The 26,333-nt window shown below is 37.7% G+C and overlaps 1 protein-coding gene across 8 annotated transcripts in view; it reads left to right on the forward strand.

Moving 5' to 3' along the window:
* The window catches only part of NCOA2 (nuclear receptor coactivator 2), a 263,699-nt gene extending 238,279 nt beyond the window's left edge, over positions 1 to 25,420 (forward strand). For all 8 annotated transcript variants that reach the window (XM_025200406.1, XM_025200409.1, XM_025200413.1 and 5 more), the window contains 8 exons: positions 1,103 to 1,268; positions 4,138 to 4,416; positions 5,186 to 5,263; positions 5,814 to 6,048; positions 7,985 to 8,162; positions 11,045 to 11,243; positions 15,657 to 15,746; positions 21,666 to 25,420. In XM_025200406.1, the coding sequence (XP_025056191.1) occupies positions 1,103 to 1,268; positions 4,138 to 4,416; positions 5,186 to 5,263; positions 5,814 to 6,048; positions 7,985 to 8,162; positions 11,045 to 11,243; positions 15,657 to 15,746; positions 21,666 to 21,677 (1,237 nt within the window). In that variant the 3' untranslated portion in view covers positions 21,678 to 25,420. The remainder of the gene's footprint in view (positions 1 to 1,102; positions 1,269 to 4,137; positions 4,417 to 5,185; positions 5,264 to 5,813; positions 6,049 to 7,984; positions 8,163 to 11,044; positions 11,244 to 15,656; positions 15,747 to 21,665) is intronic.
* The last annotated feature ends 913 nt before the right edge of the window (positions 25,421 to 26,333 follow it).

The raw sequence follows: 26,333 nt of genomic DNA on the forward strand, positions 1-26,333 counted from the left end.
CCAGAAGTTTCCATGGATGTCTCCAGTTCTGTTTTCTGCACATGGCTAGAAATGCCCTAGTCTGATCAGCTGGATATCTTGTTCCAACTTAAGTCAGATTTAGATCCAAAAACTACCACAAATGACATCCCAGAAATAGAGGTGAGAGTACAGACACACCTCTGTGCTTAGTGTTCCCAAGCTTCTGGTGGCTCATTGCTTAGTGTATAGGGTTTTTTTTGCATAATCATTCTGAAGAGCCTCCATTTCACTTGGCATTCTACAGGAAGCCCAGGTACCTAACTTGGGGGGCCTGGGCACCTAGAAGTTAGATGCTGTGGACTCTAACTTGAAGGGAAATAAGACTCTCTGGATATGTCTGCAAGTCCCTGCATTGCAGACTTTTTAGACTGGGGAAGGGAAGAAGATAAGGAGTGTGCAACAATGTGGATTAGCTACCAGAGAAGGTGATCAGCTTCAGAGGCTCCACTGGCCCTCTCTATAATAGGGTAAAAGAAGGGCTTCCTTGTCTTGGCAAGGTGAGTCTTTGCCTAGGTAGTGTGATAAGTGAGGCCAATAGTAGTGGTTAAGTATACTCCCATTCTTAAGGATGCTTTCTTTAGGAGTAAGCTTCTCCTGTCTGGTAATAATATTTTTCTCCAGCCTGTGTAATTTGGAGTTCCTAGTAAAATAATGCAAAAGGCAAGGATTTTTATATCTTATAATCATCCTAGAAATCCATGCCTCTCTCAGATTTCCTGGACCATTACAGTTACAACATTACTTCAACACTAGTAAAAGAATAACATTCATTCTCTCTCTATTTAGTCTTGTTTCTGCCTTTGGCAAATATATTTTACGCCGACTTCCTTATTCCTTTGATCCTATTCTGTATTTGCATCTCCCTTTGTTACTTTTAGTCCTGGTAACATGACAGCTGTTCAGGTGTTTGGGAACTAAGTTTTCCATTCGGAGATTACCAAGCAGAATTGGCAGCTGTGAAAATAGTTGCCACCTGTAGTATGGGACTTGTTAGCTCAATTTGTGAGAAATAATCCTTTATCTAAATTAAGTACTCTTCTTCCAGCAGCTGTTTACTCATCTTATATTCATGTTTTCACAGGCAGCCATTTGGCAGCTCACCAGATGACTTGCTGTGTAATCATCCTTCATCAGAGTCACCAAGTGATGAGGGGACTCTCCTGGATCAGCTTTATATGGCACTAAGAAATTTTGATGGTCTAGAAGAAATTGACAGGGCTCTAGGAATACCAGAACTGGTTAGCCAGGTATATTGATACTAATGAATTCCCAGTATACATTTAAAGGATGAAATCCCCTGAAGGTCAAGGAGATGAAAATTCATGTTACATACACAGACTTTTGGCAGTTTGGAAAATAACATGATTTAAGATTCTGATCAGTAGGAAAAATTGTGTGCAGCCTTAAAAAATTACATTGCATTTACATCATATTTGTATTGTAAAACAAATTTCTGTTTGTATTGTAAAACCACAACCACCTAAAACCTTGTAGGTTTTAGGATAGAAAAATCCTTACATATGCCCAAAGTACTTAAACTTCTGGCTTTATCCTCTTTCCTACAATTCCTGTTAACTTTCAGTTGGCTCTTCTCAATTGCAATGCTACACAATGTTGATTTAGCATGATAGAAATATAAAAAAGGCTTAGGAAAAATTATATGCTGATACTTGATCAGTTTTGTGTCTAATTTCTAATTCAAGGTGCATTATCAGACTGTAACATTAAGATAGACAAGTCTGTAACATTGTCTGTAACATTGAGACAGACACATTTGTGCTTGTGGCTCAGTAATGTGCAGCCAATCATCTCTCTCCCCACTTTGTGTGAGAGTAGTACCTACTGAAATAACTCAGTGTGTCATATATGACCTTTTTCTTTCTCTATATCTGATTCTTTATCTGTAAAATACTCTAGCTATAAAAGAGAGCTCATAAAGTCCTGAGTTGGACATTAGAAAAATCCATCTATGGATATCTGGTATGACACTGAGCACAGTGCGGTGCTTCATTAGAGACAAGATTTTGATTAACATTTATTTCAGTAGTCAAAACTATCATATATCTCCACCAGCAAGCTCCTAATGAACAGTCCCCAGCTCCAGTAATCCAGATCCATGGTGAGACTGTGGAGAATGTTGAGTATTTCCCGTACCTCAGAAACCATCTCTCTCAGAAGACCGACATCAGTGAAGAAATCCAGCATTGTCTCAAATGTGCAAGTGCAGCCTTTGGACACTTGAAGAAATGGGTGCTGAAAGATAGTGGCATCAGATCTGAAACCAAGCTCATGGTTTAACAAGCAATCGTGATTCCCACCTTGCTGTATGGAGCTGAGACATGGACAACATACAGGACACACCTAAAGATGTTGGAGAAGTACCATCAACACTGCCCACAAAAGATTCTCCAAATCCAGTGGGAAGACAGATGCACCGACATTAGTGTCCTCTTGCAAACAAACACCACAAGTATTGAGGTGATGATCATCACAGATTAGATAAGCATCTAGCTGGGGTCATCTAGCCCCAGCCCTCTTCCCTGCCTATGCAGGGGGTTGGACTCGATGATCTATTGAGGTCCCTTCCGACCCTAACATCTATGAATCTATGAATCCAACATCAACTTTGTTGGACCAGCCGTGTCATCTGGATATCTGACTCCAGACCCCCGAAGCAAGTTTTATTCTCCAAGCTTAGCCAAGGCATACACTCAAGAGGAGGGTAGAGAAAACACTTCAGGGATGTCCTCAAGGCCAACTTAAAAAATGCAACATTGATGTCAACTCATGGGACACTATCCCCCAGGACTGCCTTAAATAGAAGGAGAGTCTGCTGCAGGGATCTCAGTGCTTTGAAACCTCACAACAACAGCAGGAAATGGAAAAGCAGGAGCAGCAGAAACAGTATGTCACAGACCAAACCAAGAATCCAGCACCATCCACTCCACATGGAAACACATGTCCAAGCTGCAGTAGAATCTGTCGATCCCAGATAGACCTCATCAGCCATCTTCAGACCCAGAGATAAGACCATCATAGAAGACAATCATCCTCATCCATGAGGGATTGCCAAAGAAAAAGGAGAGGGATGAATAGCTACAACTGTACTGCTAAAGAACAAGTGTCAAAAGTAATACTTTAGTTGAAGCAAAGTAGTACATGCATGTCTTATTAAGAAGTATCTCCATGGAAATGATTTTAAGCATTTTACAAATGTAAAGGAAACTATCCAATTTCAGATTTTAAAAATATTATTTACTGATACAAGGATTTTAAAGGAGTTTAAGGTCTTGTCTTCACTAGAGTATTTAACCTCCAGCCAATTGGATTCACAGGGTGGATTACAAATTATTATACCTGGAAACAGACATTTGGGAGTGTCTAGACTATCTTATAGAAGTGTGTCAACTACCTCAAGTTAAGAGGCAACTTCTGAGTAGCTGGGGGCATGGCCCCCAGGCCATATGCTGTACAACTTGCTCACCATGCCCCTCCCTCCTTCCCCTCAGCAGTACTGTGTTGGTGCCTCTGCACGGTGTGTGCTGCACCATGAGGACCTGACTCTTGGCGTACCCAGGACAGGGGCTGGCAATGGAAGCAGGAGCTGGGAGACGCTAGCAGCATCAACTGCTCAAGTGGTGAGGGGAGCAGTACTCACTCTGGAATCCAGGGGCAGCAGGTTAACTTAACTGATGACAGCTACACTCCAATTCAGTCATGATGAGAGGGAAAGTCCTTGCCATTTATTTATAGTTTCTAGTCATTTTACTTTCAGGTTCTCAAGCACTAGCACAATGCATCAATGTTCATACTGAGAAGCCTGCAGGAAGTATGTAGCTTCAAGGAAGAGATGCAAACACATGCCTTTCTTAACATATTATGGAAACAGTTTAATTAATCTTAAATTTAATTTAAACACTCATAAAAATGTACCTATCTTTAGGGGTAAATTTGATCCAGTGATATTTATTTGGTAAAGGATTTTTTGGTAGAGAGGCTGGGCTTTTAGACTGAAACAATCTCAATGCTATATTTTTTTACTGCACAGTTAAAGTAGGTATACTATAGTAAAGGTTACATTTTTTACTACCTGTTCTTATTTTTATGTTTCTGCAGAGCCAGGCTGTAGATCCAGAGACATTCTCAAGTCAGGATTCGAACATCATAATAGAACAAAAGGCACCAGTTTTCACTCAACAGTATGCATCTCAGGCTCAAATGGCCCAGGGTAGCTATACACCCATGCAGGATCCAAACTTTCACCCAATAGGACAGCGACCTGGTTATCCAACACTGCGTATGCAAACTAGACCTGGTCTTAGGCCTACTGGTATAGTGCAGAACCAACCAAATCAGCTGAGACTTCAACTTCAACATAGACTCCAAGCACAGCAGGTATTCAGTGTTTACATGTTAGCTATGACAAGTTCAGTCAGTGCACAGCCGTGTAGCATAGCATAAATATATTTACTTCAACTAGCTCTGGATATTCTTTTCCTGAATGTGTTCTCTGTCTTATGTATTACCTTCAATTCCAAATCTGAAATAGAAATATTGGCCAGAATGAATTCTCATAGGAGAGTACATATTTTAACTCGTACAAGAGAATGGTACATATTCTCCTTGTTTACTGCTTCTGCAACTTTTCTAGCCTGTCATTATCTTTTCTGTAATTACATGGTGTAAAAAATGTGCATAGTTTTTTAGTCCTGGTCTCACTAGACCTTTGCAAGGTTATAATGGTGTCTTCTGATGCATAGTCACCTGCTTGCTCATTGAGACAGTGTCAGCAATCTTAAAAATGTCTCTTGTCACTATCTCCACCTTGTGACCATTTTAAGTTATTGTTCCCTTTGTTATTTTTTTACCACCATATTTTGAGTACTGATGTAAATAAAACATGGTAAAACATATTATTTGAGGGAAAAATATTGTTTCTGTCTTAAAAATTCGTAATTATGAAGGAGTTACATCTGGAAGACTAATATTTATAATGTAATAATATTTATAATGGGTGTGTGTGTGTGTGTAATTGCCATAGCATAGTATCTCATTTGATTTTTTACAACAATAACACCTAACTATGACGGTCTGTCAGAACCTGCAACACATGTAGAATGTAATTTCCTATTTGGTTTTCTTCTGATTTGTTTTGCTTCTTCAGAATCGCCAGCCACTGATCAATCAGATCAGCAGTGTCTCCAACATGAACCTGTCTCTGAGGCCTGGAGTACCAACACAGGTGAGGGACCAGGTACTCTTAGTACTTCTGTTTTTATTCCTTTTAGTTTCCAATTTGTTTCAAGCTTAATTTTTCCCAAAAGTTAGGCTCTTCATTCTAATTACAATACTAATAATGCATAATAAATGCAAATAATAAATCACAACATTTATTGCAAACAATAAATCTCAAAATCACAAAATACATAAACAAAAATGCATATAAACTATGTGGAAGTTTGGTTATTGAGGGGTGTGGGAGGAATACTTGTGTAATTCCATTTTAACCTGAGTTTTTCTCCTATGAAGTATGATGTGCTTTGAATGGCTTAATATATGAAGATTTGAAATCGTAAGGTTTCAGTACTAATGTCATTTATAACATTAATAGTTATGGAATTCTTCTTTGGAATTCTGTCAGAACTAGTGCTATGAACTTTTACCTTCCAATTATTTAGGTGTCTGGTAAAGAAAGGAACTTCAGTGTTATTGGTCGTTCCCATATATACGCTTCTTTTGTTTCACTTACTTAGTACTGTTTATTGATATACTTTTTGTCATTTCTGCCATAGGGACCTATCAATGCACAGATGCTGGCCCAGAGGCAGAGGGAAATACTGAGTCAGCACCTAAGGCAAAGACAGATGCACCAGCAACAGCAGGTGCAACAGCGAACTCTAATGATGCGAGGACAGGGTTTGAATATGACACCAAGCATGGTGGCCTCTGGTGGTATACCAGCAACCATGAGCAACCCACGGATTCCACAAGCAAATGCACAGCAGTTTCCATTTCCTCCAAACTACGGTACTGGACTTAGATCCCTAACATCTTTCACCAGTCCTTTCTCCCCAGTGTCCCCCAATCCTGGGTCACAGCTCCTCTCTCACAGCTCCTTGCATGGCTCCCAGATGAATCTGGCTAACCAGGGAATGATGGGAAGCATGGGAGGACTGTTTGGGCCTGTCATGAGTCCCCAAATGCAGCACAGTACCTTCCAGTTTCCTAGCTCAGGTACCACCTTTTCTCTGAGTGCAGGTTTATTGAAGAATGGCAGAAGTGTGTGTGTGTGTGTGTGTGTGTGTTTATTTATTTATGTGCATACACACATACATGTGTGTGTGTACATATACATATATATATATATATATATATAGGCTTGAAAGGCTCTGAATTCTGACCAACAGAAACAAATCAATATATAGCCTTAAAAGGTAGATGAATAAAAATATGCTAGTTGTTATCAGTGTTGGGGGATAAAATAAATGAGTGCTGTAAAAAACCATTCAGAAGTAAAGCTATACAGAATTCTTTTAAATCATCTTTATATTGGTTTGTTCTTATATAGTGGTCATGAGAGATTAGTTAATATCAAGTATCACCTCTAAATTGTAATAGTTTGTCTGCATGTTTTAATGTCAAATTAACAACCTAACCATTGACTTCTAGATAATAAAATTTAATACATAAAAAGGCTTCCATCTCCCTGTCTCCAAGCCTATATGTATCTAATGGCTGATATCATTCCATCCTTGTTTTTAACTAAGCTGTCTTCTGCTTTGTTTGGAGGGGGTTGTGGGGAACAGTTATGGCTTATCATTTACTGTAGGGTCGGCAACCTGTGGCCTACAGGCCAGATCCAGCCAGCAGGCCATGGGGCTTTGGGAGCGAGGGCTTTTCTTGGGTCACAGCAGTGAGAAGTGGCAGAAGCAGCCAGGTCTTGGCACCCACCTGCCTCTAACCTGAGTTGTCATTCTGGCCTGCAACTAGAAAAGGTTGTCTACCACTGATTTGCTACCCAGCTTTGACCTTTCCTCTTATTGTGTAACTGTTATAGGTTATGTCCTCTGCATGCTCTGCTACAATAATTAGCAAAAAAAATTCTACCTAATACTGATTTTTTTTTTAAATTTTCCGTCTCTCCTTCTGATATAATATTAATAACACAAGGTTTTAAACAATTGTAGTGCTTTCCATTCCCAGAATTCAGTTTTGTTTATTGGGGTGATTGAGCCTTAATATTCTATCTTTATGATGGGGAAACTGAGGTACAAAGAAGTTATGACTTGCCCAAATTTGGGAATAGATTTTCTACTGCCTGTGTCCCATTTCTTCCTTACGAGACATTGGTGTCTTTAATTGCTTGAACAGATATGCATATAAAATAAGCTGGCAAAATATTTTCTGCTGCTTTTGGGAATATGCCTTTTAAGAATCGGGTATCCACACTTATGAGAGAGAATTTTGCTTCATTTTGTATAAAACTCTGGGTAGTAATAACTCTGTATCTCTCTCAATTAAAAAATAGAAGATTAAAAATATTTGGTATGAGGGAGAGAATTTGGAGTGCACTGTTGTAGTGGGTGACTTTATATGTGGTGGAAGTGGGTTTTTTTCACTATATGTTTTAGGCACTATATGTTTTAGGCCCTAAAATAGACAAGACATGTCCAGTAAAATTGCTTGCATTATAAGTATTGTAAATATGTTCAAAAATTTTATGCAACTTTACTCTATGAAGCCAAGCAGGCTGTTGTGTTCTGTTAAGTTATTCTTCTTAGTATTGATGAAAGATGCACAGGTGCCTTAGAAATGTTTAATAATATATTCTGGTAATTAAGGCCAAGATTCATATTGGTCCCTTAGGCACATGCACATCAGTGTTGCACTGCCCAAGGATCAGGCTGTCAGTTTGTATTTGTTTACAATGTACACTAAGTAAAAATGACCTTTTATTCTTTAGGAATAAGTCAGCAACCTGATCCAGGCTTCACAGGGGCTACCACTCCCCAGAGTCCACTAATGTCCCCAAGGATGGCTCATACTCAGAGTCCTATGATACAGCAGTCTCAGGCTAACCCTGCCTATCAGTCCTCTACAGAGATGAATGGATGGGCACAAGGGAACATGGGTGGGAACAGGTAAATCTACATAAATAAAAATGTATCATTTCATATGAGAAAATCATGCCTTTTTCATGTAAACTAGACTTCACATGAAAAATATTTATTTCTTATCTTTACCTTGCTTACTAGAGGTCTTACTCATCTGGCTGTACATGAGCTGGATTTGTAATTTAACAAAATAGTAATTCTTTATTCTGTACATTAGCTATGTACTTCCACAGAAGATGCCTGAGGGCTTGCCGGTGTTCACCACACAGTACCCACTGCATACTAACATTCATGTGGGTGCATCTACACTTCATATTATAGTATTATCTACCTCACTGCCTTGCCAGAGTGTTTTGCGCCCTGCTTACCCTGGCTTATCAACTTGTTTGCCTTCTCCTCTGGGATCTTAGTGACTAGACATCACTTCCCTATTCTGATGCTGGAGTGCAGTCCGTTTTGGTCCCTTTATGCTTTCAGGCACCTGGGATCAGCATATAACTTTCATTTTATGTTAGTACTGAGCCGTGCCTTGTGCATGCAGTGGAAGTATTTTGTTTTAATAGCAGCATGTGGCTCCATCAGAACATCTTTAGCAGTCAAATCTTTCCACACCAGATTGGCTTGTGACTGATGAGTAGCAACTATAGGAGGGTAAGCTTCTTGGTGATGGCCACACGTTTCTAAATGGAGGGCTGGTGTACAACTGCTGCAGTTCTGGGCAAATCTCACTGTAGATCTCCAGGAAAATGCACTTTATCATTCTGAAGTGCTGAAGGTACTTTAGGCATCCAAGGTCTACAGGATAGTTTCCTCCTGCCAGTTTACACTGGCTTCTCATGCTTAGAAGTGGTGCTGCATAAGCACCTATGCTGCCTCATTGTCATTGTAGTGTCAAACTGGAGCTAATGCTTCTTAGAAACACAGCAATTGGCTTGCAAATTTGCAGCTGCCCAGCATCAATATGTCAAGTATATTTGCATAAGTATATCAGCTGTTTATTTGCAGTGACAAGAATTGCAATGCAGAATGCTGTTTCTACCCTCATGGCTAGATAACTATTTGAAAACAGTGCCAACTAACCCAAAAAAGATGTGATTCATAGGAGGGCAGGAGAAAATCATGGGATTTTTTTTTTTAGATTGCCCCGGTTCCAGAACTGTAGTTTCTCCTAATTGGCCTCTGGTATATATCCCACAATAGGCTGTGGTTAAAATTCTGTAGCACACAGGTTTCATCAACATTACCAAAATGTAGAATGAACATTGTACTCGTGTTTGAAATGTTTAGTAAGCTCATCACACAATAACTACTCTGTGCTAACATTTAAACGAGTGCATCTGCACTTCATATTATAGTATATGCCTCTGGTGCCTTGTCACAGTGGCGACACTGAGCTTATTGCAGGGGATGTTCCGCAGCAAAAGGAAGAGATGATTTGTATGCAAGTAAAAGCCTGTGTGGCCATGACTGCTGCAAGTCAACCACTATGCAGCATCTGACTGTGAAGTAATCCTCCCCATGTAGACAAGCTCTCAGTGGGTACATCTACACATGAATATTAATGTTATACAGTAAACCCTAGCACAGTTTGACCTGGAGTTTATTGCTCTTGAGTGCAGCATTTACGCATATGCCTGGGGCCACAGCACGTTTAGCTGGGGCGAGACAGCCCCAGCTGGCAGGAGACCCAAAGGGTCAGCCTGCTAGCCCAGGCCTGCTTCTGTCCAGCTCAACATGCTGCAGAGGGGCTAGCTGGGGCATGAGGGTGCTACAGTGTGGGGCTAGCCAGCAGGCAGCCCCACACTGTAGCACCCTCATGCCCTAGCCAGCCCCAGTTACTGTCTACATGTGCTGCAGCGGAGTTAATTCGTTTGCTCTCTAGCCTGATAGCACCACTCATATAGACGGTGATGCTTTACTGCTGATCTAATTGGACAACTCCGCAGTAAGCATTTTGTGTAGATGCACTCAGTTATGCATACATCAATGACATACATGGAGTAACTTGTTTACTCATTGAAAAGAGAAAGGGCTGATGAGTAAATACTGGAACTCATTTAGGACTTCCTGAGATATAGTTCTAGTATGATTCACCCAGAATGGGAATTTCTGATCCAGCCTGCACTAAATTTTATGTAAAACTTGGGTGGAAACTTTTGCAGCTGGTTCTTCTTTAGTTGTCTTCATCTTGAATATAATAGACATTTGCCTTCCTATGTCTTACAGGACTCTGTTTTCAAAATGTGATGTTTGAAGTCAGTCAGCAAAAATCGGCACATTAGCATGCCTATATTTGTGAGACCACTTGCTATAAGTGTACATGCCAGTCTGGTATTTAAGTGTGCAAATGGCCTTCTAAAATAGTCCTGCAAAATGAGCATGAAAACTAAGGACCTGATGAAGAATGCCTTGCATTCAAAAGCTTGTCACCTCTATCCCAACTATGTTGTAGGTCCAATTAGAGATATCACTCTAAAAAAAAATCCTTGCCTTTCATGTGACAACTAATTAGACCAGATCTACTTAACCACACTGTACTGTGATGAGGACTGTGGGAAGGAAAGGGCATTTTACTTTCCCTCCAAAAATTGCACTCCCAAGGCTATTAAACATACGCAGTGAATAGCCCTTAATATGTGTAAATGTCTGTTATGCACACACACAACAGATTTGTAGCCTCAGACATCATAATTGCCCATGCAAACAAAGATGCACATTTTTTGTATAGCTATTAAGCCTTTGATTTTGAGAAAATAGCTCACAGACATTAATGATGGCAAAGCAGGCTTTCTTTTAAAATGAGTGTATATTACAATGTGGATCAGTTTTTGAAGAATTTCAAAACAGAGTTGTTTCTTGGTGGCTTCAGTATTCTATGTCTGACACTACTTTTCCATTCCTTGCTGTAGCATGTTTTCACAACAGTCCCCACCACATTTTGGGCAGCAAGCAAGCACCAGCATGTATAATAACAGCATGAACATCAGTGTATCCATGGCAACCAACACAAGTGGTATGAACAACATGAACCAGATGACAGGGCAGATCAGCATGACCTCAGCGACCTCTGTGCCTACATCAGGGTTGTCCTCCATGGGTCCTGAGCAGGTGAGAATTTAAGGACATGGAACCACAGCTAAAGGATTTATTTTGACATGTATATTTTTGGGTAGGTGAGATTAGCTAAAAGTGCTGCAAGCCATTATATTGCATGTACTGCTCTATTTTGAAAATGGTTATAGTACAAAAAGGAAGCCTTTGTTTTAGTTCTATTTTAAAAAGACTTAGTCAACTAATAGAGTAGAGTACCTGTCACATCTAAATTTCCAGTTCACATCCAGTTCTAGGCTTTCATTCCCCCTGATGACCATAGTAACCTTTCATAGTTGTTAGGGGTTTGCACCTGTTCCAGTTCATCTTTCCCTGAACATGGGTGACAAAAACATACAGTAGTTGACAGCAGGGCTCACATGTGTATAATGGAATTAATATTGCTCTTTTTATACTAAAGTTTTCTCACTTGATACATCCTAAGATCATTTCCATGTTTTCACAGACATATCACATTATTCTAAAGGTTTACATATTACTGAGGTCAAAATAGTGGTTCTGTAGTTGCCCAATCAGTTTGTGTTTCCTTTTATTAAGTATAGGTGCTATGTTTGCTGTTTTCCAGTATATATACAATCAGACATACAATTCCGTTTGCCAGTTCTTTCAGCATACCCAGCTGTCTCAGTTTTGCATCCACTGCAGTGAAAATCACTTTACTAGACATCATTCTCACTAGTCATCCTGCTGTCTTTGCTCCCGTGCAGAACACTGTCATCCTGTTTTTGGAAAATGGAGTATTTGGGGGGCCATGCCTAGAGTATCTTTATACTTAGTCCCATCCTCCCTGGATATTGGCCCCATTTTTTCGTTTGTTCCTTTTTTTTACTTATGTGTCTAAAGATTCTTTTTTTTTTTTTTTTCACATTCTTTGTGAGTTCTAACTTACCTGAACTTTTCCCACTTCATACCTCTGGGACAAAAGAGTCTCTGCTAATCACTCCCTCTTCTCCATTTCTTTTAGGCTCCCTACTTCTGTCTAATATCTTTTAGAAGTGATTATTCATCCAATTAGGTCAGGAGTATTGCCCTACATGTTTTCTTTCTCTTGCTTGCAAATTCTGGATAGCGTCTACATTTTTGCTTTAAAAAGTTCCACGGTTCCTCCACCAAACATAAGTTTAACTCCATGAGCTCTTCCATCCTATTTACTTTCTTAAGTTCTTTTCCTTAATTTCTCAAACTTTGTCCTTTTGAAATAAAAAACTTTAGTCATTGAGCTATCTTTAATTTATCTGCGAATGAATAAACTTTTGATCACTCAGTCTAAAATTTGATCACTCAGTTTTTCACAACCAATTCATTTATAATGTCTTTGTTATTTACTGGGCATGTGTACACACGCAGTTGAATTGATTACGCCTTTGCTTAAGGTGCATTAAGACTATTTAGGCATGTGTCTACACATGGACACACAAGTGCATTAAGGTGCGTTAAATTTAGGCACGAATAGCTAAGTCGCATTAGTGCACATGCAGATGCGCTAATGCATATTAACATGGTATCTGTCCATTGATGCATACCACGGTAGTGTGCATTAGTGCATCTACATGTGTAGTAATGCAACTTAGCTAGTTGTTCCTAAATTTGATACCTGCTTCATGTAGGTATCAAATTTAGGCTCACATAGCCTAAAATTGTCATTTCTAAGGCACATTAATGGTACATGTCTATACATGCGTGCCCTTAATACACCTTAAAATGGCAATTTAAGGCCAAGTCTGCTTAAAAGTGGCACGTGTAGACGCACCCACTGGAACCAAATCTAGAATAGCACCAACTCTTGGTTCTGTGACTGTGAAAGAACAAATGGGTGCTGCAATTATTAATAGTATTTGTACAATATCTGGGAAATTGAGAATATTTTCCCCAGGTAAGGTTTAATGTAGTAATACTAATTAAGCAATGGAAGATGGGAATACACATGTAAGGATTACCCATATTTTTCCAACATTGCCCTGAGAGCTTTTCTTGAGGCAGAGCCTGACTTGATGACCGCTTTTTATTTATTTATTTTATCTCCACTTCCACATAACCTTTTAATAGATGGCTTCTTGCTCAGTGTAACTTTTTTTTGACACGTTACTGATGGTACTTATAGATGGGTTTGTCATGTTAACTTGGGAGATTTGGTTGCATATAGCAAAATGCAGTTTTGCTGTCTGTTAGCCATTCCTTGGTAATATCTCTCATCTATTTCACAGACTGTTTATAGCTCAAAGTAGAAATCTTAACCCAGGTATGGTAATATTAAACTCAAGTGAACGTTAACTCAGATGTGGACATGATTGACGGTCAAGTATTGGATGCCCTCTCAAGATGCTCAAGAAGGCTAGGTTTCATTTTATGAATCTGAATAAGAAATGTACATTTATCTATAAAGACTACAGGACTAATAGAACACTATATTTTGACTATTTTGGCCTGGTCTGTTATGCATTTAAAATTAATATATAACCTAGCAAACTAGTGCACATTCCAATAGTTACGTTTGTTTTTGCTTTGATCTTAAACTGAATAATAGAGCACTGGGCCCCTAGCATATTAGGAAACCTTCTGGGTTTTTTTAGTTGTAGAAAAATGCATTATGTAATATGATGTTGCACCACACCATGTGCACCCCACTTTTCAAAATCCTAGATCCACCAATGTTTGGGTGTTAATACACTAATTGTCTTATTATCACTTTCCACTTTAGGATTAAGTGAAGCCCTTTAGGCTAGCTTAATTATTCTTTCAGTAGATTGTTACTATACTACTACTATTAGAGACTGTTCTTCCTTTAGGTTGGATATTAGAAAGAACTTTGTCATTATGAGCATTGTTAAGCATAGGAAAAGGCTACTGAGAAAGTTATGGAATCTCCATCCTTGGAAGATAAGAGCAGGTTAGACAAACACTTGACTGGGATGGTTTAGGCAGGGGTGATTCTGCCTTGAGTCAAGGGCTAGACTAGACAACCACCTGAGGTCCCTTTGAGCCTTACTTTTCTTTGATCCTACTGAGATGGAAACCATCAAAACCAAACGGGCCCCTCTCTGTGTAGTGGATTCTCCAGTGTTCAGCAAAACCAAAATTGTAACCATTTACCAACAATTCATCTCTAATATCTTCCTGTTTATTGGTTTAGGCGTGCAGTATTGTGACTTGTCTTGTATTTTGAATCACGTGGAAATGGGATGTTAAAATCTCCACAGCAGTGCAGGAGGAGAGGTTTTGCAATATGTAAATAAACCATTACCAAGGTGACCACTGAGGATTCATTCTGTTCATCCACACACATGCATTACTGTCAAGGTCAAGCTGGCATGAATTACCTTGAAAAGTTACTCTGAAAACTGTCTTGAATATCTTGTATACAGGATCAGAAGAGTTAAGAAAGAATCTGCAACATTCTATTGGGAATTTTCCAAACAGTTCAGCTCAATTGGCGGCAGGCTGTGGTAATTTGCTCTTTAGAAATGTTATTGGAAAACAAGTCTGATTTTGTTTTATTCTGGTTTAATATCTAAATCATAACCAGACCAGCCATCCCATTGGTATAAACCATAAGCATTCTCTATTGCAGCAGAAGCTGTTTGTAACAAATATAAAATAATAATAATGTTAGGTCACATGTTTTTGCTTTTCTAATGGAAACAGTAACACAACTTCGATTTCAGTTGTAGTCAGAAACATGATGATGAAAAAGATACTTTGGGGTTGTTTTGTCATTCAGTGACTTTCAAATTATATTTGCTCCATTTACAAAACAACAAGATGATTTTTGAACTCTTGTATTTTTACTGATGATAAAAACTTATCTGCAATTGGATGTCACCTGATGGTTTTGTTAACCTTGTGCAAGGCAGACTAGGGCCAGGTTGCTGTTCTGTATCTCTGCTGGATCTACTGTCATATACATGCTGCTGTTTTTGTGAAGTTATTTTCTTTAATATATATATTTTTTCTTTAATATATATATCTTTTTTTTAAAATTTAAATATAAATTTTATCTTCTTCTTTTTTTCAATTGCTTTCTCCCAGTTGCCTGAATGAAATGGAAAATAATGCACATTTTGAGATTCTTACATATAGTAGCAAATCTATTGCCCAGTTGTCAATAAAAGAAAATAGTCTTCCTAAATTCATGTTGTTGTTATTTAGCCAAACACACAGTTGCAAGGCTTTCTAATCCCTTTCCATCCAGGAAAGAATAGCATAGTTATATTATCTGCTGATGGGGTTTACAAAAATCCATTCACCTGCTTATCACTGAGAAAGGGAAAACGGGGGGGCTTAAACCAGTTTAACAGACTTTAAACAGTCGTATTAAAAGTGAGGCCTCTATCCATCTAGTTCTGTAATGTTTCTTTTTTACTGTCTCTTCATGTTTTCTGACATGTTGCTTCAATATCTTGTTACTATTAGGTTAATGATCCTGCTATGAGGGGAGGCAATCTTTTTCCAAACCAGCTGCCTGGAATGGATATGATAAAGCAGGAGGGAGATGCAACACGGGTAAGAAATAATGAATGCACACAGAGTCAACTAGAAACTGAGTAGTTTGATGACTTGAAGGTGTATTGATGCCCTTGTTTGTAGCAGAGCTAGAAACAGCTATCGTGCGAGTGATTTTTCCTTCTTGATAACCCATGATTTTAATCCATTTTTCTTTGTATTAGTGTTTTTAAAAGGTTTTTCCAATGAATTCTTTGTTAATTCAACTGGCAGTGACATCTGTATTACAGATCCTCATTTAGACTCCAAATGGTGTTGTTAAATCTATCTCATGTATTACCCATTCTACATTAACATATATGAAGGTAACAAACAATTAAATTCAGCAAAGTTTAATTTAGAGTTCAGTTTCTTTTTACAGAGCAATTACACAAGTGTTTGGTAAAGAGGAGTGAGGTTTCACTGCTGACTTATATGTCCACTGTTGTTTGCTTAATCCATTTTATGTTTAATGCTAAGTGTTCTGCTTTTCATTGTATTGTACTTAAGGCAACAATTTTATGAATTATTTAAATTACCTTCTGTACAATACTTGTTCCAAGGAGAGTAGCAGCACTGAGCTAAGTTGCAGACTGGTCTCCAGCTGATATAGTAATTAACACTCACAACTACACTGATTTGTATTCCAGTAGTAGTATTAAAGGAAAGCCACCATAGGCTTTTGACACATTGGCAGATGAACAAGGTAGTTTTTAGGTGCCCCCTCACTGGAGTGTTCTTCATGGAAAATAGCCTTCTCAGCTTTTAGAAGAAGCTTGCTATAACAAATTTGGTTCTTATGGACCAGAGTTAATTTTAAATAAAGGTGTGTGATCCAAGCATCATTACAACTGTCTAAACCCACACAAATATAAAAGGAAGGCCACTGCAATTGAAGTATTTTTGCATGGAAATTTATGAGCTGAAAACAATTAAATATTCTTGCTTTTAAAACCATACGAAAACTAAATTGATGCCTTCACATTTGCATTGCACATCCAGCATTGTAAGGATTAAACAGGGTTTGTTACTCCATCACATGGTTTCAAAGCACCATCTAGTGGTTGATGTTTTTATTACCTAATTTTTGTATCAGTGTTCATTTTTACTTTTCATTAAAGCTACTTCAAAGAAAACAGAAAGATTTTATGTAGGTTTCCACCCTAAAATAAAGTGCATGCAGCATTACTCTTTTGTTTAGTTGTTTTCTCCTGCCATAGAATGCCCACACAGACTGCCTAATCGTGGAGCCAGCCACCATTTCATACAAACTTTAAAGCTGTTGAAATAGTTTAGACTTGGTCAGCCTGCTGTGCTGAAGCAGAAGTGGGGTTGCAAATGAGTTGCCCAGCCCCTTTTGGGTGGGTGGTTTTTTTGTAATTGGTTCCTTACTCACTTATTTCTGACCACATTTGATTTTCCTGTTTTTTTTCATTGTATTTTTTTCTTCCCTTCAGAGTTTTTTCTGAACCATTAAAACAGGAAAAATATGGAAAAGAGTATAAGCAAAATAAGGGGTAAAAAACTTGGATTTCTTGTCACTTCCTTCCATTTCTCAATGATAAAAGCCAAGGAAAAAGAAATGGAATTAAAATGCAAGCATTAAAGGCTGAAGCCAGTAATAACATTTAGAAGTAAAATTTTCCACTTTCAGAGTAAATAATTTAAAAAGAGGAGGAAAAAGTCTATTCAGAGATGAAATATGTTGAGATGAGATCAGTCAGAAAGTTGAGGAGAGAAACCTGAAGGGTTATCTATCTCTTCAGAACCATTCTGTGTATGGGCACATGCATATAACACCACAACTGGCTGAAAGGCTGTTTTCAATGCCACTGGGATTCATGTGCCATTGTGTACATTTACCTACAGGTAATTTTTTTTGTGGAGTGGATCATGTAAATAGAAATAATAGAAAAGATGGCCACTGATGGCAATATATCTCCTTTTTCTGGATGGTATCTTTGAAGTATCTTCTTGCCATTTAGACACACAAATATGGTCCTTACCCTGTAGAGTTCCAGAAACAGTGTTGTTGATCATGAGTATAAGGGGGGGGGGAAGTTTTTAGAGGTTGTGGATTTTTAAGGGCAGATTCAATGGAAGAGGAAGAAGCACGTGACAGAAGAGGGCAATAGGTACAGAAGCTGAGGCTGGGAAAAAGAGATTAAGGTGTTAATCAATAGAATAGAAAGCAAGCAAGTTTTAAATGTAGGTGGACAGGAAGATGCTGGAGTTTTATGTGAGGATTTGCTATGGTAAGAGTTCCAATGTGGGATTGCAAATCAAAATTAAATTCATTTCAAATGGCAATGTTTAAGTAGATAAATATATGGATAATCTGAGTATGTAATAATGATTTCAGATGTTTGTTCTACAATTTCATCAGTATCAAACTGAAACACTTTCAAGTACATAGCCTATTTTAGATGTATTAGTAACAGCAAGTAAACAATTTAACTTGTCCTGGTTAAAAACTACTGAATTCTACAGAATTCTTTGGGAGTCCACTTGTCTCCCCAGTCAGAATTTTGCACAAGTACCTGTAAAATATGTAACATGTTTTTAAAAATACAGGTTTTGCAAACTTCCTTAATCCTGAAGTTGGGGTTAAAGCAGGTTTGCTTCTCTAGTGTATTTTAATCAGTCACAGCTGGTAGCATTGTTTGCAATATTTTTATTATATTACAGCAGTAATCAATTTGTTGTATATTGTGTAATCTAAAAATAGGCTTTCTTTGATTAAAATAAAAAATATACAATAGATGTAGCTATATGAAGAAAAATCTAATCAGGAATTAGTTATGTTGTATTACAACACAAATACTAAAAATTTTCAGAATTCTGTATGTAGAAATCTAACTTTAGCTAATGGTAGCTTAATGTGGTTTTACATTTGTTTTAGTATGTTAAAGAATACGACATTTTAAAACTTTTAAGATCGATGAAAGTGATAAAAATATTTAACAATTAAACTTTTCAAGGTAACTAAAGAATGAAGAATTTCCTGTTGGTTTCTAAGCCCAAAACATATTTGATTTATGATCCTACGATACTATTTGAACTAGCACACATTAATAATTCATAGTCTGGCCATTGGTGCAACAAATTTGTATTAACTAACTTTAGATATTTAAAAAAAGAAAAAGAAAATCTAAGTCTGCTTTTGCCTGAAAGCAGATCTCATCTCCATAGGGTATTTAGAGTTAAAATTGTTGAAAGACATATACCCTAAATTATAACAGAATAGCACAATTACTGTTAATGATCTGAAGATAGGATTTTCTGACCATCTCTTTATGTTTGTCTTAACTCAGTCATAAAAAGGTGCTCTGGGCTGCAGTTTTTGTGGGTTTTTTTTTAAATATGCTGGTAAAATTTCCATCTGGAAACCATGTTTATTTATTTAAGTTTTAAAGTTGTGTTAAGTGGTTGTAATCCCTCCAAAAAAGTTGTTTTTTTCCTCACCAGGATTGTATTTTTATATATTTTCCTTCTCTTATCATGTAACTTTGTTATGATGCATTGACCAAGTTTATTCCCTGTGAAAGCCTTTATAGTCATTGCAGTGAATGTGGCTCATTGTGGGCTGGCTGATTTAGTGGGTCATAAGGACACATTTCTTTATGAATGTCTATTTTTCTACAGGGTTTTGAATTCATATGCTAATATTGTTGCAGCACATGTTGTCAGTGCATTAAACATAGAAGCTAATGCATAGTAAATTTTTGTTAGGCCTAGCTCAACTAGATATTTTTGCCTACTTGAGATGACAAAATCAGAGGTCATTTATAGTAAATTATGAGCATATTCAGATCATCATCACAGGGGTATTGTGTTGGATGCATGGAGCTCCTGAGGTTCAGCCATGCCTGTCGGCAGCAGGCCTGGAGTAATGCGTAGACATGAATTTAGGGCCCTGGATTCCTGAGTAGGGTGATGTTTTGAAATGAGTTGTCATTCAGGAAAAACAGGTACCTTCCTAGTCTTCGTGGCCACAAAGAAAAGCTTGAAATGGGAATCAAATGCAATGTGATGAGATCTGCCTGAATCTACAGACAGCCTTTAGGAGCTAGAAGTACAGCAACCATACCAGCCAAGGAGAAAGCTGCCTTGCTCCAAAATCACCACAAAGAAAACCACACCTTTGTTTGGGAGGGCCAAAGTGCAAAGTTTGTCAACAAGGATTTGACTGTTTGAGCTCTTGCACTGATTTAGAAAGCAATGTTTTCGCAGTAGGATTAGCAGGTTGCTCATATACCCCCACAGGAGTCCCCTCTTCACTTCTGGGCTGTCATTTCTCAGGGGGTCAAACAGTAAGGGGAAATCAAAGAGGTGTTTCTCTGGCAAGTATCACTGATCAGAATGAAATTACACTCTCGGTAGCTTGTGGATATGATCAGCACCCTCCTTTTCTGTGATCAGGAATGTGGAATAGTTAACCACAACTATTTAAATATCAATATTGCTATGTATTTGCAGCAACATCTCATTGAGATAAATGGAGCGGCTCACATCTCTCAGAGCTGTTGTTTCAGGTAGAGCTGGTTGGGTATTTTTGATGGAAAATGCTGATTTGCTTAAATGGAAACTTTCTTTGGGAAGAATCTAGTTTTGGATTTTTCAAATTCAGAGTGATGTTCAGGTTCAGAATAATGTTTCCAAGCCAAACATGAGAAGACAGATACCCAAGAAGAGCTGGCGGGCTGAGCACTTGTTGAGGGTTCTCAGTTTCAGAGGTTATCATCAGATTATCATCAGAGGTGTTACAAGCAGTTTTTGCACTAAGGGCACTGGCCAAGGCAGCAACAATGGCTGGGATACCATGTGCCTCTTCAAAATCAACACCTGCCATTAGTGCCCCAGTTTCTACCTTTAGCTATGTTACTGGTTGCTGTCTAAATTTCTCTCAGCTTCTAAATTTGGGCACATACAAAGGTTCAGTAGCAGAGCAGCAAAGCACAACTTTACACTTCTGAATAGTTCCACTCACTTCAGCAGTACTAATCATATTTAAAGTAACATGTGGTCTTTGGTGTTGAAGTAAAGCCTTAATGGCATGAGCACAGGGAACTGTGAAGCTGCCTCTTTTATGGCCAGTTTTGGAAGTTTGGTCCCTTTTGGTCTTATTTAATCATGACATGTAGGTTGACTGAGTTCTGTTTAAATCTGTATTGTGCAAGACAGATGCATGTGTCTATGGCCTCTGGTAGATGTTACCTTTATAATACATTTAACGTGTTTTTTTGTACCATAAATTACAACATGCCACATATTCAGTCAACTTGTGGTACCGTAAAATAGAAAACCAGAAACAAAGATACTCCACGTAATGTAGAACATCTGTGTTGCTGGTTTTTGTGGTATCTTAAATTGAACATTTGCACATGTTGTTCCACACTGGGGCTGCCCCAAACTCTGCCAGTTGTCTGAGTGTCAGCATCTCCAGGGAACAGCCCCAGATCTAGAACAGCACTGACCCTGTATACTCCCATTATCTCCAACCAGACTCGGGGCTGTCTAGAGCTGGTGCCAACAATCAGGTGATTGTACCTCAAGCCAATCTCAAACTAGCTGATTGTTGGATCTGGCCCCAAATAGCTCTGTCTTGGGGCTGCCCGTGTCCATTCCTGACACTCAGCTGAGCATCAGGATAGGGCAAAGGAGAGCCCTAGTATCGAAGACAAAGCTGCATGTCTGAATCTCAGGATTGGACTTGGGGCAGTCCTGCAGTGGCACAATTGGATTTAAGGAATTTAATGCCCATCCCAAATATTGTGCATTCTGCCATACAGTGTTTGGGATGGAGCATAAAATTCCTCACATCTCAGTGACTCCATTATTTTAATATCTGTATGTGGGCAACATAGCCTTGTTCCCCTACCCTCTGCATCTCTGTCCATGAAGAAGTAATTGATTTTTTTCCTATTTCTATTTTTGCAGAAATATTGCTGACCCTGAAGGTTGTTGGTTGCTCCCTTCTCCAGCTGACTGGGCTCCCCAGCCCAAAACCCTAACCAGTTTGAAGAGCTGCATCTGTTTGTTATGACCCATCTGACCTGCCAGCCAGTTCCACTGGAGCAAGTTCGGCTAAGCGCTGCAGACAGGACTCAGCTCTGCCTTCCAGAGTGGGGTCAAAATGGTTGTTGCTGGAAGAGCAGCCTCTTCTTTGACAGTCTGAAGCTAGCGTACAGACAGTTGCTCAGTCTGTTCACTGCATTCACCTTAGTGCAACTTAGATCTCTCCTGCAAAGTAAATGTTGACAGGCAATTTTCATAAACCATGTCAGATTGAATGTATTTAAATGTATGTAATTAAGGAATAACAACCATGCTCTTGTTCTGTTTCTGTTTAGTTCTAGACCTTATTTTTTTGCTTTGTTTTCCCTGGCTACTCAGTCTGGTGCAAAGGATTCAGTTCCATCTGAAAATTTGTGTTTTAAACTAAGGCCTGCATTTTGGGGATTAAAACCTGGTAGGGGTGGGAGGCAACGTCTGGTGCATATACAAATATAATAAGTGGGTTTGATTTCAAGGACAAGTTAGGGAAGATGAACATGTGTAAAATACTGTACGAATCAATTTTGAATGGGTTCAAGTTGTGAAATGGGCTAAAAATACTCTGTGAGAGGGCTGTTTACAAGGCACATTTTTTAATGCTTGTAATACCAATCATGAATCAAAAAGATCAATGTAAGTTACTTTTTTGTTTAAATTCCTAAAAATCAGCAACCATGATTTTACCTGACTCTTGACATTTTTCTCATTCACCTCTTCTATAGAATAAAAGAACAGGTAAGCCCTTCATTTCCCTAAGTGTGTTACCAGCGGTTTAGACTGCAAGTAACCAGTTGCTGAATAATGGAGTTCAATGAGAATGCATTTACTGGTGATGGTAGTGGCAGAATTGGTGCATTATATCAAAAAGAGCTAAAGACACCTGCTTTAAAACATGTTAATTTCCATTCCCTGTTCCCTTTGCTGGGAAAATAATGATTTTTTAAAAACCTATGGCAGATATCACTACAGACGGAACCACCATCGTGCATTTTTAATTATTTTAAAGCAGTGTGGACTCTGAGGAAGTTTTGTAAGGTACATAAAATCCAGTTTATATATAAACAAGCAATAATTTAAGTTCAAAACTTAAGTGTTTTAACTGTATAATTTTTGTGAGATATACATGTTGTGGAGTTGATTCCAAATGAGGTACTTCAGTATTAAATTAGATATCTTCATAGCCGTGTGTGTCTCCTGAAAAAGTGTTTTGTAAAGGATCACAATGCCTTGATTAGACCTAATTTGTAGGCTTGAGAGTTTTCATTTTTTAAATCTTGTGATTCTGCTCATGAAGTCATTTATCTAAACTATATTATATGCAGCCACTGTAGGAACCAATTCTTGATTTTTGTATGTTTATATTCTTTCTTAACGACTCTTAGAGAAACTAACTGTTACTAAGCAGGCCACTGTGGGACTGGCTTTTTTCTTGCCCATTGGGGTTGGAGTAATCTTTACTAAACTGGCATCAGTTTATGAGGACTTGAAATACCAAGGAATTGATGAAGTTCTTTGACTTCCTGTTTCTTTCCTCTAACTCCCAATCCACACACTTTTCTTACCTGATCTCCAATGTTTTGATGTCATTTAAAATGCAATGCATTTGATAATATCTCATCAGCCATGTCTTTTGGGAGTAAAAGGTTTATTTTCTTGTAATTTGATTTTTTTTTTTTTTTTTGAGGTGGGGATTAAAATGTACAAACGACTTCTTGCTTTATATAAAGCTGAAGAAAATATGTTAAAGATGATTGGAAAGAGTTGTTTTCCATGGAGCAATTTTGCTGAAAACCAAGGAAAATTAGAATCCATTTGTCCCCTGAGAGCAGGATTCAAAACCCATAGAAAAAAAGTATTTTTCAGCAGTTACCATTTTGTTGGTCAAACTAAAAAAAGGAAATATTTAATCAACTGAGCCATTGTGTTTTGCTCTGGTAAAAAACTAAAGTAACTGTCAGCCCTGAGCTCCATAGCCTCATTGACACGATGACATTTGTATTAAATATACATTATATACCTGATTTTAAATTATTTATATAAGAATTGTATAAATTAGAAGGACTTTAATGTCATGCAACACAAAGTCTAAATGGGTTTTAAACTAATTCTGTTTGTATTATATTTTGTTTCTAACTTTTTCATAACCTTTGGCACCATGGACAAAATTAGTAGTTTATATTTCTCCCAATTCATGACAGATCTGCACATCTTTCTAATATATTTGTGATTTGTTAGCTCATCGCCCATTGTCATTTTAAAAGAAAAGAGATTTTATATGTCACTTTGGCTCAGATTGCGTTCCTGCTGTTTTAGTTATTGTCTAACTAATTAAAAACAAAAGTGAGTGAAGGATTTTTCTGATCATATTGATCACTGTAGAAACAAAAATAAAAAACCAAATCAAGTCCCTTCATCTTCAGTATTTTTCATCCTGTATACAGCAGATTTGTTGGAGAAAGTATTTGAATTTTGTTTATTAGACCAAAAAAACAGTGTTCAAGTTACATTGCTAAATGTGAAAGACACATAATGTGAAAAATTAACATACATAAACTTGGTAATATGACCCATTTAAGTGTTCACATAATGTGGTAAGTTTGAAAAGTGGACTGAGCTGTTTTGCTATAACAAATTAATTTGTACTTAAAGTTGAAAATATTGTCCCACACAATCTCTCTCTTGGTCTGTATTAACAGAAAGCAATGTTTTTGCAGTTTATATAATGCATTTTTTAAATCTTTGTTTAAAATGGAGTTCATATGGGCTTAACAGATGAAATGGGTGGCACAGCTCCACTTGCAGAACCCAAAGATACACAATCAGTTTTGAAATGCAACTTAAGCCATTAATTGTTGGTGTGAATTTAAAGTTTTCTAGTATTTGTATGGTAGTATGCTGCCTAAGAGCAAAAGCATTCTCTGCACAAAAAAAAAATTACTGTAGTGGCTTTGATTTTAATTAGAATTTTCTCCCTGGTGTTTCTTTGTAGACTAAAACAAAATCTTTTCAGTTTCTTACTACAGGTAAAGCTATGTGCAAGAACCTCAAAATGCTAAAATCTAGCATAATGCCTTAGATCTGTTTTTAAGTCTTGTATATTCCTACATAGCTGTCTGATGTATTATATTTGTATAGTGAATTGTGTACAATTTTGGAATAAGTGCATCATCACTTATCTTTATGTTGCTCGGTAGAGATGATGGACACATTTCTTCAAACATTTACTGTCATTTAATTTTTCCCTTTTGTCATTTGTGGGTTTTATTTGTACAGTTCCTCATGAAGTTGCATCTGAGATGTGTGTATATGAAAAGATTATACAAGGGTAAAATTAAGCAATATATTAACTATGGTTCTTCAGGAGAAAGCTTACAGTGTTTCAGGTTGTGATTTATTTTCAAAACGGAGTTGACTCTGAACATCACCTTGTTCACCTGCATTGATGTTTGTATTTCTAGTGTGAGCAGTTTATGCAAAGGTAGATATATTCAGAGAAATTTTAAATACATTTATGCAAGTTAATATTGCTTTGCTGATGCTATTTGCTTATTTGATGTTAAATAATGCTATTGTAAATAAAGAATTCTGTTGTTATTGCATCATTTAATAAATTTTAATGCCTTCGGGTTTTACATGGCTTTAGAGATCTCAGTGTGTTTCTGTTGTGCCTTCATTTTCTCAGATAAATGTAATGAAATAGAAACTACACAGAGAAGGGGGATTTGTGTCTACATTTTTAAAAGACGACTTTTTTTAGCTAAATAATGTTACTTTTAAATTTTCAAACCAGTGGTCACATTTCAGATCCTTTCACCTGTAGGATGTTGAATCCTGCCTAAACTTGGTTTGACTAAAAGTTACTGCCATCTGACACAGTTAAGTGGCCTATTTGAAACAAGCCCCTTAATAACCATTCTTTACATCACAGTTGGCTCTTAACTGGGCACCCTTGTAGGCATTCTCAGCAGGCATTAAGGCTGAATGGCATGGCATTTAAACTTACAGAAGGGCCTTGAGGGACAAGGAAATGGCATGTTGGCAGAACACTGCACTGTCATTTTCCCCTTGAAGTCAAGTCATTCAGAAAATAAATTATTGGAAGTGGCTACTGCATTGTGAAAAGAATGTTAAACCAGTGAGATTTTTGGATTGTCAGAACTTTCTACTAGCTGTAGAAAATAAGTGAAAAAAAAGAAAAGGTGATTATTTTTCTTAAACTAAAATATGATTATAACATCCAATGGGGTTGTTTCTGTACAAATACTTGCAAACAATGGCATGATATTACTATTCATGATAAAGTATTCGTTTTGGACAAGATGGGCTTTGCCAGTCCCCTTGATCTTGCCTGAATTCTTTCTACTCTAATCCTCTAAAAAGACACAATTATGTTGCTTATAATTGTCATTTTATAGCAGTCTGGAAGGAAGAATTGCAGGATGAGGAGTGTTATTTCTCAGCATGAAGTTAGAAGGATTACCTACACTTGGCAGTTTCATGTGTACAGTAGAAGTGACTCCAGTATGAACATGACTTTAGAGAACAGCATTG

Source organism: Alligator sinensis, unplaced genomic scaffold (genome assembly GCF_000455745.1).
Source record: "Alligator sinensis unplaced genomic scaffold, ASM45574v1 scaffold71_1, whole genome shotgun sequence".
Classification (NCBI taxonomy): domain Eukaryota; kingdom Metazoa; phylum Chordata; order Crocodylia; family Alligatoridae; genus Alligator; species Alligator sinensis.